The sequence below is a fragment of the Erigeron canadensis genome, chromosome 5, assembly GCF_010389155.1.
Source record: "Erigeron canadensis isolate Cc75 chromosome 5, C_canadensis_v1, whole genome shotgun sequence".
Classification (NCBI taxonomy): domain Eukaryota; kingdom Viridiplantae; phylum Streptophyta; class Magnoliopsida; order Asterales; family Asteraceae; genus Erigeron; species Erigeron canadensis.
Window position 1 is genome coordinate 11,345,507 of NC_057765.1, and position 19,713 is coordinate 11,365,219.

General features: G+C 33.9%; 1 protein-coding gene across 1 annotated transcript; it reads left to right on the top strand.

The window, feature by feature from the left end:
* Positions 1 to 5,380: 5,380 nt before the first annotated feature.
* LOC122599882 lies at positions 5,381 to 17,131 on the top strand. Its single transcript, XM_043772484.1, has 3 exons — positions 5,381 to 6,226; positions 13,123 to 13,436; positions 16,586 to 17,131. Exons 1-3 carry the CDS (start codon positions 5,421 to 5,423, stop codon positions 16,942 to 16,944), a joined length of 1,479 nt encoding a protein of 492 aa, XP_043628419.1. The 5' UTR covers positions 5,381 to 5,420; the 3' UTR covers positions 16,945 to 17,131.
* The last annotated feature ends 2,582 nt before the right edge of the window (positions 17,132 to 19,713 follow it).

Here is a 19,713-nt window from a genome sequence, read left to right on the forward strand (position 1 = left end):
TAAGATTTTGTAATTATAAGATAATCTTTGGATTTAAAGTCATTTTATAAGATTTTAAATGTATAATGTATTCATTTTATAAGATTCGATGGAGCATTTCAATGATCCAACCATTAAGCATTTGGGTCGTACGTATTTTAACAAAAAACATTCTCATGGTTATTATATATATTTTATTTGAAATATATAGAAGTGTTTATTGAATTGATATTGAAAACAACTCTATTAAACAAATCCGCGTTTAAGGCGGGATTAAAATTGTATATCTTAAAATTACATTTTATTAAACATGTGATGAAGCTGTAAGTAATTCTCGATCTTAATTAGGATTGTAAAATTTATTGTTATATTTCTTTTCAATTACATAGATTTAGAGGTGGCAATTTCAACCCATTTAAGAGCACCCATTTAAGAGCACGGATCTCTTATATTAGAAACATTTTTGGATTATGGTTACAATCATTTTGTGTCTCTTATCCTATTTAGCACATTGAATAATTTTTCGATCTTTAGATAAAAACATACAAGCGGTTGGCTTATCTTTTTCCCTGTGTAATTGTATAAAAGTGTAATTGTAGCACATGTTTAATCTTGAAAAGGTTAATTTGGATGGAACTGTCACAATTTTGCTTGGCCTAATGGATGGTATGATGTTTAAAAAAGTGTCGGCCTGTGTTTTCTCTAAACACAATTGCAAAACTGCCCTATTCCTTCAGTAGTTATGTTTGTATAGTTGATGACATTACTGCATATGGCCTTATTTTGATAGAAATAACTTTCGTGCAGGTCTTCTTAACTCTAACGCATCTGGCTATAATGATGTAAACACATATAGATGGACATTACATATGACAACGAGACGAACATTTCCTTGACAAACAATGATGCCTCTGAAGCCGGAGATCCTGGAGTTGCTGGTATTCCTTTCGTTTTCTTAGAATAACTCCTGTTATTTGTGGCAAAGTCAGATCCAACAAGCCTAGGGTAAAATTATAGCTTATGACTACTTAAGACTACACGTTTTATGCATTTTTTTAGTCTTAATTTATTTTCCGGTGATTTCTTACTTTTTGTAGGATGTGGCAGAATACCAAATGCCAAACTTCGCGAGATTGAGGGTCCCTTGAAGTTTAAATGTGATTAACTAGCTTATGCTATTATAGATAATCTGGGTACAAACTTTTGTTTAAGTTATAAAACGATTCCCTGCAAATTCATGTACATCGGAATGAACCAGTTATGGTACGATTCTTTGGCAAGGTATTTTAGTTTCCTGTTGGTGAACAAAATTAGTCAGAAGTTAACCATATTTTTCATTAGCAGTTTTTATGAATTAATGATGCCAGTTTTAAGCTCACAAGAATCCTCCGTGTTCACATTTTCTTAGAGTTAAGTTGAATACATAATATATGACTTACCACCAGAAGTTGGATTTGAGCTTTGCGTCCAATTAAAAACTGCATTCATTTTGAAACTAAAGGACTATTATTCGTGTGAGAAACCATTTTGGATTTAGATCTATTGAGAGATTATGAGAAGAGACAGTTTGAAGGATGGGTGTGAAAATGTGAAAATATATATAAATACATGCATGTGTGAGATTGTATTGTATCTATATATCTATATCTATCTCCTCCTCTACTAGAGGAGGAGTTGTGCTAATGTAACAAAAACATGGCTGTCAAATTTTTTAAGGTTATTTGATGATGAAATTAAAATTGTATATGTAGAGAGGATTTGAAAGGTAGATGCTTCTCCAATACTCTACCTATTCATGTTTCCAACACTCTCAGTGTAACATTAAAAATCGAAAATAAATTATTAGAAACATTTTAAATTGATACAATTTATAAATGTAGGGGGTAGTTAAAAGAAACACGTTTTGATTTTAATAAAGCGCAATTTAAATTACTTTACATACAAAATAATACTCGCAATGTAACAAACCTAAATGGCGGTTTTTTCTTCTATATGAATATGTAAACTATATAGAATATCGCAAATTCTTATTTAAAACTTTGTGTCAAACATTTAAAACACATAATAATGTATAGATTTGAGGCTAAAGTTTTCACAAACATGTTTTCATTAATACTCATAATTTATTTCAGTTTACTTCAATTTTTTTTATTACCAATGGTGATTGGACCCAGTGACATTGTCTCTTTATTGTCCGGTCACGTCACCAGCACAGTCACAAGATTAATCACATACTAGACAAATAAAACACGGTTATGTCTTTTATAGAAATGTATATAAGATAGATCTTTATCAAATTTTCTTCGATCTCATCCGCGTTTAACGCGGGATTAAATCTAGTGTATATATATATATATATTTGCTTGTCCATGTACGACTACCCAGCCAAGGACCAAATATAAAAACAACTTGTCAACTTTCATATCTTAACTACATTGGAACTTAAGGCTAGATACATGTGACTACAAATAAAAATATTCATCGACACATATTATTGACTACAAATAAAATTGCTCTTTGACATTAAAACTACAACTCTTTCCAATATTTTAAAACATTAGAGTACCATAGCACATATATTACCATTTACCAAAAAAACTATATATATAGTCTACACTTTCCTGATCACCACGCCATCATCTCCAAAAGTACACTATAATACGGAGTATTTATATTCACATAATCGGCTATATGAGAAATCAACAAACTTTGGTCCTTTTTCTTACTCTTTCTTTATGGCATTATCTAGTGAAAAAGACAACAAACACAAGAACAATTCTATATTGATGACCACAATACCAAGGCAAACAATTTTACTTACTTTGAAGTACACCATACTTTGCATCTTATTACTTTATTAATTACATAAATCGGTTGATATATACCAATAGAACAAATGACCACAAACTCATATATTATTATTTATTTATAATGATATATAAAGGCTCACAAATAAAAGAATGAAAAAACAACCCAATTTTGATTGTAAGCCATGACTCCCTGACTCATTCTTGAGTTCCAAAACAACCACCTTATACAACAATGATAAAAATATGACAAACCTTTTTTTTAATAGATATGGACTTCGGTCATAGAGAGATAAAGAAAGAACAAAGATTTATTTCTTATAAAAAGAAAAACAACTTTGATATCTTAAAATCGGTGGCTATGTACATATGGTAGTTTTCAACACAATGACCCACAAATCCATAACAAATATTAGATAATACAAAAAGACAAAAGAACTTACTCCCTAATGCTTCTCACGAGCAGAACCAAAAGCAGAATTATATTTTCTTTGAATTTTTGCGGCTAGTATAACAACAGGAAGAGACTATATTTTTTCCTTTGTGTTTCTGACGGCAACTAATAATTATAGGGTATTCATGTGTTTTAAGTTAGGGTCGCATAATATACAATTAGGAATAAAGGTTTTCTAATTTCACACTTTAACCCCTTCACATGGCTAACGAGGTGACACTTCGTCCAAGGACTTTTCATAAATAAATCAACACTAATGGAAATATATATCATCTTACCAAACATTAATGATAAACATTTATTGATACTTTCATCACACTAAATGTAACACAAACACCCGAATCTATCCATGTAAATGGCACCCACTATTCTACTTAATTAACACACAATAACTTATGTAAAACACAATAATCATTATCACAATAGTTAGCCACAAAAGGTATAACGTTCCTTAACAACAGATCAACATTAATTAACGGTCAAAGTTAACTAAATAGAATAAAATAGTTCGGGATGTTACACTAAGTTAACTAAATAGAATAAAATAGTTCGAGATGTTACACTTTTCAACTGGGCCAACAAATTGTTCCCCTCTATTGTTTCCCAAACCTTTGTTGTCACAGGTTTAAATTGTTAGGACACAACTGGCCGAGAACTGGTCCTATTTGGTGTTTCATCTACATACTACCATTTGGATCAAAGTTAGAGGTAAAATCCTCATCTAAAGAAACATAGCAGATGTTATACATAAGCAACTAAAACCACTTGAATTAACAAAGCAATAGAAATCTTCAACATGCACAAACATGGCTGCCTAAGTTTTTTTCTTTGATTACAGAAGCTTCATGATTAAAAAACAAGTTAATTAACTTATATTTATATCTAATATAATTGTAATGATACGTTCCTCATAATCAATGTATGTGTATGACTAGAAATGAAGCAAATAGCATTAGGCCAAACAATCCGTTTTGATCTCTTTTTAAACAAAACCAATGATAGTATATCCTATTGTTGTGTCGTCGACTTCATGAAAATAAAAGGGGATAAGTTTCTAACTGCTATTTGATGGTAACAATATTAACGATTTAGGGGGGGTTTATTTTTATTTGCTAATTAATCTAATTGTATGTACAAAATTATCATACTATCCCTAAACCTTTTAATTAAATATTAAATTTCGAATGTTTAGTTCTTATTTTATCTTTTCACTATATATATATATGAGCAATGTTAATTTCTTTGAACCAATCAAATGAAGTTACTGTTCACGTAAAAACTTTTTTAAGTAGGTGATAATGACATAAATATTAATTTTGATATTTTAATAAGATTTAATTCACAAAATGTATTATGTTTATCTAAATTCTTAATTACATAAAATTACTATTCAGGTTTTAATTATTAAAAAAATTCATTTTAAGGGTCTGTTTATTTTTTTACCATTAAGTAGCTGAATTAATAATTGTCTGAATAGATAAATAATGTTTGTATGAATTAAATCAATACAGTTGTTTTTTAATTTATTAAGTCAATTGGGGTTAGTGGCCAATTGGTAAGGTCTTTGACTTTGAGAGGATCCACTTGGGTTCGAGTCTCACTTATCACATTTCTGAGAGTGGATTAATATGGGGTTTATGGAGAGCCCTGTTTTTAAGTATACGAAACACTTTTAATGACTTAATAGATTAAGTATCTTTGATTAAAGCATGACTCTAGTCCCAAATAAACACTATCTAAAAAACCTTCAATTAAAATAATAACTCTAGATTCCAAATTAAAAAATTAACACTATTTTTTTGGGATAATGGCATACGAATGTAACCACCTATAACAAAATGGTTATATAATGTAGTAACGTACTCAGGTGTATCCACCTATGTTTTTTTTCTATAATATGTAATAACCTTTTTATTTGGGTCAATTAATGTAAGGATCTATGTATTTTTTTTTGCTATACTATGTTAGTACATATAACCAAATAAACATAAGTGCATACATTACATAGACACCGAGTAGATCACTACATTACATAACAATTTTGTAATAAATGGTTACATTCCTAATTATCCCTAATTTTTTATTCTTAGTATACATACATTATTCTTCTCTATCTACAAAAACATAACAAATTAATTCATTTATTCATTCACAGATTCAGAGGGGAAAAAAAAAAACAGATGGCCGGAAAAGGTAACCCTCACCATAAACAACCACGTGAGAAGGAGGTTGTTGTTGTTGTTGCATCATCTGCATCATCTCACAACCACCGCAAATCCCAAAAAACCACCTCTAATCAAACCGCCGCCACCACCACCACCACCCCGCAACACCAGAAACCCTCACCTTCAAACCCACCATCTCAATCCAATAACCCCAAACCCTCTCCTTCTTCCAAACCCCTTAAACCATCCCCCCAAATTCCAAACCCTAACCCTAATCCCAATTCACTCCCTGAAAACTTCCCTCCACCACCCACTTATGGTTTCCACATGCTTGATCGGCGAACAATCCTTTTGGCAGACGGAACTGCCCGAACCTACCTCGCCTTACCACCCGATTACCAAGATTTCCCTCCCCGTCCACCTGTCCGTCCTCTCGGGCCTGAATCGTGGCCCGGGTTATTGGATAGACAATTTAGACAAGACCATTGGAATTCAGTAGGACTAGACGGGTCTAGGAAACGGAAATTTGGTGTTGGGGATGAGAATGAAATGATGGGTGATGAGTTTGCTAGACAAAGGCAGCAGCTTTTACAGTATGGGAATATGGGTTTGAGTTTAAATGCCGCGTCGAATGTTGCAGGTTCGAGTAGTAGAAATGAATTCATGATGATGAGGGGTGGGAAGTATAATGAGATTGATCAAGGGAAGTTGAAAACCGCTTTTATGAATTTTGTTCGGGTTGTTAATGAGAATGCGAATCAGAAAAAGAAATACTTGGCTGATGGTAAACAGGGTCCTCTGCAGTGTCTTGCTTGTGGCAGGTTTGATCAAGTTTGGATCTTTTTGAACTTTTTGTTATATATTTATATATTTATATATTCTGCTTGTTGTGCTTGTGTATCTATTGTTTTCTTATTTTGTTCACTTGCTATCCGACATTAGTGTTTTCTGTTTTTATTTTGATGTAAAGTTAACAATATAGGATTGTTAGCTATCTGGATATTTTAGCTACCATGATATTTAATGCCAGTTTAATGTACATGTGTTGGCTGGTGGTTTAATCCGATATATGGGGTATATATATATAAATATATATAAGATTGTATGAAAATTGTAAATAATCTTTCTAGTCATAAGTTTTATATGAATTGTGATTATAATGAGTTTGTTACTTTTTCATGTTCATGATACACTCATAAGGTTAGTTGATTGAATTCTGACTGATCTCCTGTTCATGGCTCGAATTTATCTTTTATGTAGTTATGTAGGCATGTTTAACTTTTAGGATCCAACTCTAAATTAATTTTATAATTTTTTTCATGTTTCTTTTCTAGTTGTATACATAATACCAGCTGATGTTTGAACTCTTTATTAGTGAAAACCCTGAGTTATTTTCTTTATGTTCTGCACAGACATTTACTCAATCTTATACTCTTTGAACTATATGATTAAGTCTTCAACCCTTTATATCATCATTATGGAAGTAGTTTCTGATGGATCTTCCATTTAGTTTTAGGAACATACATGGATGTTATTGCTTGTTGGTATGGTAATTATTGCCAGGCCATAATTTTATCGCTTATCTTATAATGGTAGTTCCCCTTTAGAGGTGTTCTGATGCAGGGCTAGGTTATATGCTTTCTTTTTAATCATCAAGCATTTGTTTTTTGGAAAGCCATCATGCATCTGTTTATAGCCACATTGTAGAGAGAATTTTATATATAACTTTATGGTAATTGGTGCAACCTATATGTGGTTGTTGATCTGTTTTTTGTTCAGAGCTTAGTTGTCTTACTTGACAGTCAGAATCTACTTGGGGTTGATAATACCTCACAAGTTGGTAAAGATGTCTTACTATATACCTGTCATGTTTTTGAAATGCACACATCTGACATTTTTGATGAGTACCCTGATAAAAAAAAATTGCTTATTGTATATAGCATGGTTAATGTGGATAGCGTGTAGAATATTTTTATCTGTGGTGTTACCTAAGAAAAATGCATTGTGTGTTGTTATCTTTGTAGAATGGCTTCTTAGAACCATATTAGTTCCATTACCTGTTTCTCGATGCCACTTTTTCAAGTGCACTTGGTTTGTTATTGCTCCACTGGGGGCTTAATAATTGCATTTGTGCTGATGTTATGGTTGAAAGTGTGCATGGATACACCATATTATGGTTGCTACTGCATGGGACCCACATAACCATGGTTGTGGGAACTTTATTTTTTGCCTTATATTGCTTCAGCTTTAGCCAATTTTTGTAGTTAATTGTTCTTGTAGATTGACTGAGTTTATAATTTGATGCTTTTTTAGTTATTTATTAAATCTTTTTTTAACAGCTACTGTGACATTATGGATATGATTTGCTAATTTGGTGTCATTACAACATTTTAGAACCGATGTTTTGCTCTTGGTACACATTTTAACTGCTCTCTTGTCCCTTTTTATCACTATTCGAGTATAAGTATTTATTATTGTGATGAAATTCTAGTTTGTTCTACAATACAATACTATGTATGTAATGTGTAGTTGTGTACCCTTTAACCTTTATTAGTCTAAAGAATAAAGATATGTAAATAGAAAAAATAAAACTCGACGAATAGGAAATCCACTGAATTCATTGATGCATATTTCCACTTCAAAAGTCCTTCTAGTATGATTTATTATGATGTATTTTGCATTTAGGATTTGTAATTACACCTTATATTTAATGTTAGTATCTTGTATGAATGCATCATAATGGTGTATACACATAGAAATAGCACATAGTGAAGGGCTGCTGCCATCTACCATCGTTTCATGAATCTTGATTTGCTCTGTCACTATATAAGCTGTTCTCATGTGCTGCAGTAGTTACTGTCTGTAGTCATTTGTACTTGTACTCAATTTGATTCGAAGAATTAGGAAAATTGTTTGGGGCTCTGGAGAACTACATGTCTATTGAAAGCAATTTAATTTGCTGATAATTTTAATTCTAATATGATTGCTCTGGTCCTAAAACAACTAAGTAGTCTAATGGTCTACTAGTTGAACTTGTAAAGAGGGAATAATGAGATGCTTTTGGGAACAGATGAATGGCTCAGTTATATGTAAAGTTTTATTCTTCCGTGTATGTAAGCATATGGGATGAAAAATGTTAGAGCTATATTATTTTAACTTATCTGCTATTTATAGCTACTACTTCTACTGATGTAGTTGTTAGAAAAGGTTGGAAATGTATTTTGCTCTAAGTTAATAAAACTTGGTTGTTCAACACAAAAGACAATTGCCATTTGCCAGTTAATCAATGGTTAGCTTTTTTCAACGTTTAGTTTGACATTGCTTACTATATAGGCAGAACTCAAGTGGAATTTTCTGAACTATATGCGTGGAAACTTACATGGTTGTAATCTTTACTGGTGAACATGTTAAGGGACCAAGTTACAGAGCACTCATAGATATCGCAAATATGTCTCTGATGTGGATGCTTTGTAAATCCACCACTAAAATGGCCTAGTGGTCAGGCGTCCTGATGTCTTTAAATCAGGCCTTAGGTTCGATCCTCCCTAGGTAAAAATCTCGAGGGTGTCAAGGGAAAGGGCTCAAAAACAGTCACAGGGATACCCCGGTTAGTCCGCATACATTTGAGTCAAAGACTTACCCTTCTCAGGTCACCTGAACACGGAGAACCTTCTCCGTTAACCTGTTTATGTGAATGCTTTATATAACAGTATATGTGCTTTTGTATGTATTATTCAATCCATAATGCTCATCTATTTATCAACTTGGTTTGTGTTTGTCATTTTCTTTTTTCATTATTCAATGGTGTAGTGTAATATTTCTGCTTACATCTTGATATAATGATGGTAGACTCGTGAAGTCATGAGATATTACTCTTTTGTTAGCATAGTAACTTCTTTATGTCCATGTTTAATATGTTACTTCACATTTAGTAATTTAGGGATGCATAATTCGCACACACAAAAATGTGAGATATCATTACCATAGAATATATCTACTAGCTAGGGAAAAGTTGCGACCTCATTATATTCATACCTTACGTCTATATATAAGAAACGAGTCAAGAATATGCTTGATTTGATCGTTTAATCAGAATTGTCCTAAGCATCATTTAGAGAGACGGTGCCTCTCTAAAGCAGACCTATTGTTAATTTATCTTTTTTCTTAATAAATAAAGTTACTAATTATGTCTAATTAACAGCACTGCTAAAGCCTCCAAGTAAAAAAAATGTTATTGATCGATACCTTTAGTACGTTATTAGGTATCATTCTGCCATCAGCTGGGTACTGGGTACTGCATGTAGTGCTAATATAATACTATACTAGAGCGGTACCTGCGAATTGTGGGCCATGCGGCGGAGGCGATTTATGGTGGTGGCAGTGACTAGTGGCCGCAGCGGCGGCAAGTAGTGTAAGTTATTTTTACATTAATGTGGGCCATATCGGCCGATATATCGGTGATATATGGGTTATTGGCCGAACTTATCGTTTCGGTCATATCGGTCAATATCGGTGATATATCGGTCAATATCAGTGATATATGGGTAAAAAAAAAAAGTTGACTTTTTTTTATAAAAAAAAAACACAGGTTAAAACCAAAAATTAGGTTTCTGACCGTACGATTAAAAGGTATGTAAAATTTGCTTCGTAACAGTTAAGATTGAAAGGTATGTAAACTTATGTCAAATTGTATATATTGTTAGTATATATATATATATCTTAGATAAATTCCTTTACAATTTAGGGTATCAGATATATCGCATATCGGGGGTCGGCCGATACGATACCGAAAACGATATTTACAACCTTGGATATTTACAACTTTCTGGAAGGTCTCTCTGTCACTCTCCTCTCTCTCTCTCTCTCTCACACACACACACAATCTAATTGTTCTTATTATCGGTGATATATCGGATATCGGCCTTCAACTTCAACTGATACGATATATAGGTTATCGGTTGCATGGTTTAAAAAAACGGAAACGAGTTTCGAGGCGTTTTCCCTTCGCCTCAAGAGGCGTAAGCCTCGAGGCGAATCGAGGCGTAAGGTCGAGGCGATAATAAAAAAAATATAGAAAATTATATATCTAATATCTTATATTAAAAAAGAAAATACTAAACATCAAATAAAGTTCATAATCAATCAAATAAGATAATTTGCATCATCTCCCAAGTCATCAGCTTCATGGACCGAATCATCTTCATCTTCAGACTCATCAATCAATTTTATTGGAGCACTTTTTCGCTTCCTAGATTGTTTAATTGAAGAAGAGAATTAATTGAAGAAGAGAATTATTCACAATATTATTGAAGAAGAGAATTAATTGAAGAAGAGAATTAATTGAAGAGAAGCATACCTTCAATCCTTGCCGTCTGAGATTAGAAGAGAAAGATAGCAGATGGAGCCCTGGATTGCCCAATATTATTTTGTATATATATTAATTGATGTTTAGAGTATTTTAGGTAAAGATATGCCTCCAAAAATATATAATTGGCTCCAATAATTGCCGCCATATAATATTATTGGCTCCAATTTTCCCGCCAAATAGATATTGCCTCCTATTTTTGCCGCCAAATAAATACAGCCTGCCCAAAAAAATAAGGAACCGCCTCGATCCGTTTCTCCACCTCATACACTTCTCCACCACCTCAACAACCCGAGGTGTACGTACCAAACCAATACCCTGAGGCGCCACCTCATATACGCTACAGCCCCGTTTCGCCTCGAAACGCGCCTCGAGGCGCGCCTCATTTCCGTTTTCTTAAACCATGATCGGTTGAACTTATCGTTTCGGTCAATATCGGTCAATACCGGTGATATATCGGTAAAAAAAAAAAAAGTTGACTTTTTTTTAAAAAAAAAACACGGGTTAAAACCAAAATTAGGGTTTCCGACTGTAAGATTAAAAGGTATGTAAAATTTGCTTCGTAACATAGCAGTTAAGATTGAAAGGTATGTAAACTTATGTCAAATTGTATATATTGTTAGTATATATATATATCTTAGATAAATTCCTTTACAATTTAGGGTATCCGATATATCGCATATCGGGGGTCGGCCGATACGATACCGAAAACGATATTTACAACTTTCTGGAAGGTCTCTCTGTCACTCTCCTCTCTCTCTCTCTCTCACACACACACACACACAATCTAATTGTTATTATCTGGTTTTACTTTAAACTTTTCTGCAACATGTTGATTGCAGCATTAACTTTGTGCTTTTGGTTTGAATTATATTTTATTTGAACCACTTCCCCAAAAACTTCACTATTCATCTGATATTAATGTATCTAATTGCCAGTCATCTGTATCATCTGAAATGTATTTGATAAGTTTTATATTGAACCATATTAGCATTTAGTGTATTGTGTAACCTTTGTGTGTATCTGCAAGTGGTTCCGGTTATGTAGGTGTAATTGTGTATTCATTTAAAAATAGTAAAAGTTAGGAACATTGGGCTTATGGTTGACTTTTCATTGACAAGTTGCTCTGGATGTTCACAAAGTGCTTTAGGATATAAATTGGGATGACAAAATATCTGAAAATGATCACTCATTTAGTTATATATCAGGCATCTTTGTCCTTGCCATGTGTTGCCTATGATTCTTTTCATCAATAATTATCCATAACCTTTGCCCTTTGGAGGAACCCTTTTTGGAGTTGATTCATGGGTGTTTAAAGCCTTTTACAGGCTTGGTCTTTTCAACATGAGAGCTGTGTGTACTCATATCTCATTTGTGTTTCTGATTGGCTATATTATTTTAAAGATCCTTCTATCTGTTTCAAACATGATTGCTGTGTACCTCTGTCATGGTAGTGGTTTTGAGGTGATTCCATGCCCAGTTCTGAGCAATGTCGCACAGATTCTTTTAATTATTTAGGGTGCTTAAGATTAGACTCCCATTCATACCACTGATATAAGTTCTCTAGTATCAATTGACATTATTAATGCAATAGGAATTTTCCCCAGTACCATTCTCCAGCATACGCCTTGAAGTGATTAAGTAATCTTCTATAACTGGCAACAATGCATGAGTCTAGCTGTTTTTCTTGATTACTATTTTGTAAATTTGTGTCCTTTCTATAATATTTTGTAGTATAGTGGCATACTTAAGCTGCATTGGTGTACTGGTCAGATACTCAGCTAGGTCGTAGGATTAGATAAAGGCTTTAAAAGAAGGCTTGAAAGCTGTAATGACAGGATTTTGGCCACTCATGCTCTTTTGTGTAGCCTAAAATCATGTTTGTTTTAGCTGCAATATCTTCTTGTGTATGGGTGGGTGTGATTGTGTTAATCTGCTGTGGATATTTCAATTAAATTGGGCCTTGATCTGCTATGTGCTGGCTTTCTTGAGTATATACTTTATAAGTATGTGTTTGCACTTTGCAGTTCTTACCTGTGCAAATGTGTATTTAGAAAGTTCATTTTTCTCCTCTTTAATATTTTAGATGGAGACATTTTTTGGTGGGTGCCTTGATTTATTTCAACATGTAGATGTTTTTAGAATCTTACACCGGCTTTTGCTTATTTTAGTTCTGACAAGCATCCGAAATTTTCATCGTAATATTTAGAAGTAAATTTTCCAAATTTCCCTGCAATTCTTGGAGTTATGTTCACTTTATAAACACTATATTTTATTTTCTACTTAACCTATGAAAATGATTAAGGCTCCAACCAAATTGTAATGATAAATGAGTCATTTATGCAAATTCAGGTCCTCCAAAGATTTTCCAGATATGCATAGCCTTATTATGCACACATACAACCCAGAGAAAGCAACTTCTGACCAAGTCCCTGATCATTTGGGCTTGCACAAAGCATTGTGCATTTTAATGGGCTGGAACTATTTGATGCCTCCTGATAACTCCAGGGCATATCAGCGGCTATCTGCTGAAGAAGCTGACGCTGACCGCGATGATCTGATAATGTGGCCACCTCACGTGATAATACACAACACCGCCACAGGAAAAAGTAGAGATGGGCGTATGGAGGGTTTAGGTAATAAAGCAATGGACGCGAAGCTTATAGGTATATGTCTCCCTTTGCCCTGTTTCTTTTTAGTCCATCTGTGTTGGAAGTGGCATTTAAAGGGTCAAAACAGGTCATCTTCTAATACAGCTCAAGTTTATACATTTGCATTAGATGGTTGCATGCTTGGCATGTTGGGCATTTTGACCAACTGGCCATTTTTTTAGTGCGAGTCGCAATGGGTTGGGTGGTTGACCTGGTTTTTTTAGTTGATTTCTTTCTATAAATAGCTAATGTGTTAGTGATGATAACTACAAATTATTATCACCCAGCAATTATCTAAATCTTTGTATAAATTGAATTAGGATGCTGCATTTATATAGTATAGATGTTGGATCCTTTGAACCTTTGGCCTGGTTCCCTCTCAGCTATATTTTCAGATTTGGTCTGGGGTTAAATGTCAACCTGTTTAGAACTAAATGCCTTAAAAGTGGCCACCTCTAATTTTCTGTGCATATGTCATGGATCCTCTCGGTTTGTAATTGTAGAGAATAGAGAATCTTTAGAATAGAGTACTTATACCAAACCCACTGCTGTCTATGCCTCTTGACTCTTGCGCTAAACTACCCATTTAGTGACTGCTCTTGAAAACATTTGCATCCTATAACTTGTACATGCTATTGAGTAATAATAACTTGTTGGCTTATGAAAAAAAGTGACACCAAATGTTGTGAATATTCTGTTAAGCAAGTTAAGTTTAAATAGAAATATAGAATACATCAAGTAAAGAATAAACAGAATATAAGATGGGTGTAATGGAAATACGTAGAGTAATCAAAGAAGTTATGAAGAGAGCGACAAACAAAATTTTATTTTGGCATTCTTTCTGAAATCCTCAAATTAGGAAGTTGATGTTAAAATTTTGTGACTTGAGTTGAAGTTTAGAGTGAATGGTAGCTTTGCATTTTCACTTTATAGTTAATATCTTTCAGCTAGTAGTTACCGACTTACTGTCCACTACTTTTAGTGTGACTATGTGTCTGATAGGCTGCAATTAGCACTTCAGTGTGTAGAAAACGTGAAATCTGTTACCTTGCCATATGTACAGTTCATAAATATTGGTTTACCAACAATATTTTCAGGAATCTGTTCTTTCTCTGCACATCAGTCTCTTTTTTTTTTCTATCAGAATGGACAAGAGTGCATAACATATATTATACTTTTTGGAGCTGTAAAATGTAAGGTTAATTTATAATGTTGTTGGAGGCTTATGAAAATTGAAAAGGTCAACTAAATGATCTCCCAAACAATCTATTATGACTTAAAAGAGATAGATTTACTATAAGTACACTTTTTTGCTGAAGATCCACACAGTTATTGCAAATATGTATAAGCACTGCATATTAATATGTTCTAAGATAACTGAAACAGTGTCTGTAATAACTGAATGTGCGATTTTCATCATAAAAGTGTTGTACATTACATTGCATATCTGATCAATATAGTTTCCTAGTGTTAGTTAAGTTCATATTTTTGACCACTTCCCAATATAGGTGAGAATGTGTATGACTTTTTAAATACTGCCTGTTTGTTTTTTATATATGAGCCATCACAAGAGATCGTATATCTGCCCCCTTCACTCTCACTTACCCCGAGCTTTGTTAAACCTTCAGCTCTGCCCCATCTTTGATTACCATTTTACTTCAAAGCCTAAACTCAATTTTCTTTTCCCTTTTAGTTCTTGCAAAAACCCAAATCTTCAGCGAAGCTCAGGTTATCAATCCTCGTTGGGCATGATTACTAAAATGTAAAACCGATATCGCAGGGTCATATTGTATGAGTTCAATGTCTCTTTGCTTGAAATATTTTGTTGATATGTTCATGTAACATCATCTAAAGGTAAATCTTGTGCAATGGTTTGGATGTTGGTGATGTAATAGGTTCTGGTAGGCTTTTCTAGGAAGGAGTTTACAAGCTGTCATGATGTAAGGACATTGATATATTGTTATTTTTTTAGTACAATGGATGATGGTCTGAAATGATACTTGGTTGTGTCTAATTGGTAATAAGCGAATTCACATAGAAAATTCATTAATTAGTCTCTCATCTATATGACAGTTCTTTACTTACAGCACGTATTTTGACTTTATTTCCGGAATAAGTTCCTGCCACGAACTGCAGGCAGTTGAAAAGGAAGAATTTGTTATTTTTAGAACATCAATGACGGCTTTTACAGCATAAAACTACCCTCTTTTTGAACCTATCTTTCAAGCTCTTCTTTTTTCTTCCCCTCTTGTTCTGTTTTTCTTGGCAAATTGTATACTCTTTCCCCTTCGCTTTATAACCCACTGTCTCTTCTTTATCTCATATGTTACATATGTATTCATATACTAGATCAAGAAACAAACCCCAACACCTCATCACTCTAATAGAGAAGCACACATGTAATGTAGAACAAAGATTATCCACAATGTCATGAAGAATTGAGATATCAACCCAGTTAAAAATATTTCCACGCACTGGTTATTTTATCTTTGGTTGTCAGAAATTGGTACTTGATTCAATCCAGGCAATTAGCATATTGCATCATATATTAGCAACTTCCATCATGAGTGATTTAAACCTAGTACCTAGTGAACTAAATTTCTGTTAATAGAACTCTAAATCCTGAAAAAAGCTCCATCGTGTCCCAAGTTGCCAGTTATTATTCCCCCATTTTCTTTCTCACATTACTGGGAGTAACCCATTTTTCTTTCTTTTATAGATAGGTTAAATGCTCTCAACTTGGATGTGGCATTAGGGCTTGTAGGACAATAGGTCAAATTGAATTATAACCTGAGTTGACTAGACACGATTTCCCCCAAATGACATTTTGTTATTATTTAACGAGTCAAATTCCATTATAAAAGTTGTATATTAGCAGCGATCTAATTTATTGAAAATAATGATTTAGGAGTTTTTACCCATTAAAAGTATACTCTGGCCATCTTTTGAACCATATGGGCCATGTCCTTTTAGCCAATTCTTTTGGTTTGATTTGATAAAGATAAAACATTCATGTGACGTGGACTGCTCTTTGCTCTTTTGTTCTTGGCTGAGGTCATCTCAGATTAATCCTTATATCATTCCTCTCACTAAATAAAGCATCTGTGATCCATTACGTAGTTAGGAGAAGGATTATGTGAATCTTGCCTATTTTTTCCGTTCAGGTCTTGGATTCACCACTGGGAAGTCTAAGGCAATGTACGGAAGAGAAGGCCACCTAGGAGTAACCGCTGTGAAGTTTTCTGGTGACCAATCTGGTCTGAGAGATGCAATGAAACTTGCAGATTTTTTTCAGAAACAGAAGCATGGGCGCGGGTCTTGGTCCTCTGTGCAGTCCATGTGCAGACCAGGGAAGGATGACGAGAAAGATCCCAACTTTGTGAAGTTGGATAAGAAGACTGGAGAGAAAGAGAGAATCTTGTATGGTTATCTAGGAACCGTATTTGATCTGGATACAGTGGATTTTGACACTAGGAAAAAGGTCACTATCGAAAGCAGGAGAGAAAAAGGCCATCCTATCTGATGATCAGTAAGGTTTAGAGATGTTTGATTATGTTTCATTGGAATTCGATAGAAGCTAAGTTGCTTATACATCTGCATTGAACTTTTCGCACCCTTTAATAGTAACTGAGGACAGATCTTGTTGGATGTTGAATGACTTGAGATTTGTTTTTCTTGTTGGTGTATTTTATATATTTCTTTTGGATTCATGGTACTTCTGTTGAGTTAAGTGTATATTAGTGGTACAGGTTACAAAAAATCTCTTTACCCATTTCACGTGAAATGTAAAAGTGGCATCCTATGGTCTTGTCTGGATTTTCAATGTCTTTTTCTTCGAAATACTCGCTGAACTATTCTTTTCACATCATCAAAAGTTATACCTTGACTGATAATTAGGAAATTGGTGATGCAGAAGTGTTTTAGTAGGATTTTCTAGGTACGCTTTTACAAGCCATCATTATGGTGAACATCAACCTATTATTATTCTTAGGTTAACAGTCTGAATTGATGCATTGTTTGTTTCTCATTGGTAATTAGCAAATTTGTCCCTTGTCAATTTGACAATATGTAGTTATAGTTGCTTGCTTGCAATCTGTATGAGCTATATTTCCAGAATAAGTAACTGTGGGCAGTTGAAAATAAACATATAGTTAATTTCAGAACCCCGATAACTGCTTCTTTTGACAGCATATTTTTTAAGCTCTCATTCAGACACGTCTCTTTGATTTATTTTCCTCTCATATATTTACTTCTGCTTCAATTCAGAACCCATCGTCTCTTCTTTGTCTCATGTAACACACATGTATATACATGCTAAGTCAACATGAAGACCCCCAAATCTGGATGCTGTTATAGAGATATACGCATGTAATGTAGAACAAAGTTGATATTAAACAACACCAATATGTCTTGAAGAAATGAGACATCAACACAAATAAAAGTTCTCCACACTCTGATTATAGAAAGTTGATGCTTGATTCGGTCAAGATAATCTGCTGTATTTAACGCTTTAATATATTAGCAAGTTCCATGACTAATTGATTCAAAGCTAGTGAACAAAGTTGCCAATGATGCTTCCCTTCTCCATACAGTTTGTCATTGCATCTTCACACCAACACGGGGTGTCCGTTTCTCTTCTATAGACAAGTTGGGTAATGGGTCAGAATCAATATATATTTTTGGTATGGTAAAGATTAGGTTGATCGGAACACCCTATCTTCGAAAGAACATTATATTGGTATTTACTATTTAGTCAGATGTGATAATAAGAATTGTATTCGTAGTTTTTATACATTACAAGTACATGTTGGCCATCTTTTGATCCATATGAGCCATGTCTGGCCCTTTGAGATAAAACAGAACCCGCATTGACCCATTGGTCAAACATTTGGTTGTAGTTACCACCTCTATTAACTGTAAGTGTTAAGCTCCAATATTCAAGAGATGGGTACTGCTCTTTGCTCTTTTGTTGTTTGGCTGTCGCCATCTTAAGTTCAGCATCTCTGATTCTTCACTTAGGATGGTAAAGCTGTTGAGAAGGTTTGTGTGAATCTTGCCTATTTCCAGTTCAGGTCTTGGATTCACCACAGGCAAGTCAAAGTCAACATACATGAGAGGTCACCTAGGAATAGACCTTGATAGTTGCTGATGACCAATCTGGTCTGAGAGATGCCGTTGAACTTGAAGATTTCTTTCAGATAAATTAACATGGACACAAGTCTTACGCGTCTCTTACGTCCATGTTCAGACCAGGGAAGGATGGCGAGAAAGATCCAAACTTTCTGAAGCTAGATAAGAAGACTGGGGAGAAAGAGAGAATCTTGTACGGGTATGTATGAACTGTGTTTTATCAGGACGCACTAGATTTCGACACTAGGAGAGGTCACTATTCAAAGCAGGATAGAAAAAGCATAGCCTATCTGATCATGAGTGAGGTGTGAGGGGAAGTGATTGTGTCGTTTTATTACGTTTCATTGGATAGGAACTAACATCATATTACATCCCATTCAATGTAAACTTAAGGACAGATCTATCTGTTGGATTTAAACATAAAAACTCAAAAATAGAGTCAAACCTCTTTTTGAGTTCAGAAACGAAGCTCTATATATATCATATGTGCACAAAAGTGGGTCTTAAAATATCTGGTGCCTAAAGCCCCAGCTTTAGTTCCATCTTCAAGGTAAGTTCAAGAGTTCCATGTTCAAGGTGGATTTAAGAGAATGTATTTTGTTGTTTTTTACGAGTACGACTAGGAGAATCATACTACTGGAAGCAACTGTGACTGTCAAGACAACATTAATCAATTTTCCAATTCATACATATGCCTATTCACTCTGTCTAATGTGATGATGTCTAAACTGGGTGGCCGTGCCCATCACCTTTTTAGCATATGTGGCCATTAGTATATTTAAGATACAGATTCATCGCGTAAAAAATGTGAAGCTGTAACGTGAGATTACAATTTAAGATCTAAAAGCATATATTTCTGCCTACCAGGCAGAAATGTTTTTGTATGAAAAAAAAAGAAAAGAAAAAGGATCGAGCATTGATTGAACCGACTTTAAAGTTTTTCAAGTATCAAATGTGAAAAAGAGGACATAAAAGTACATGGATTAAAATTCTTGTTGATGCATATCTGTAAGGCATCGGATACCATAAATTTAAGCCTAGGTATGCCAACTAAAACAGAAATTATACGAATTTGAAAATTTAATTTCTATAATAATCTCCATAATGTATTATTTAAATCCATTATAAAGGCTAAACTCGAGTCTTCTAAGATATAGATGAC

Excerpts from the sequence above, each read along its gene's own strand:
- LOC122599882 (XM_043772484.1), top strand. The coding sequence starts at position 5,421 with ATGGCCGGAAAAGGTAACCCTCACCATAAACAACCACGTGAGAAGGAG. Across the intron at positions 6,227-13,122 it reads CAGTGTCTTGCTTGTGGCAG|GTCCTCCAAAGATTTTCCAG; the intron begins GTTTGATCAAGT and ends ATGCAAATTCAG. Across the intron at positions 13,437-16,585 it reads AATGGACGCGAAGCTTATAG|GTCTTGGATTCACCACTGGG; the intron begins GTATATGTCTCC and ends TTTTCCGTTCAG.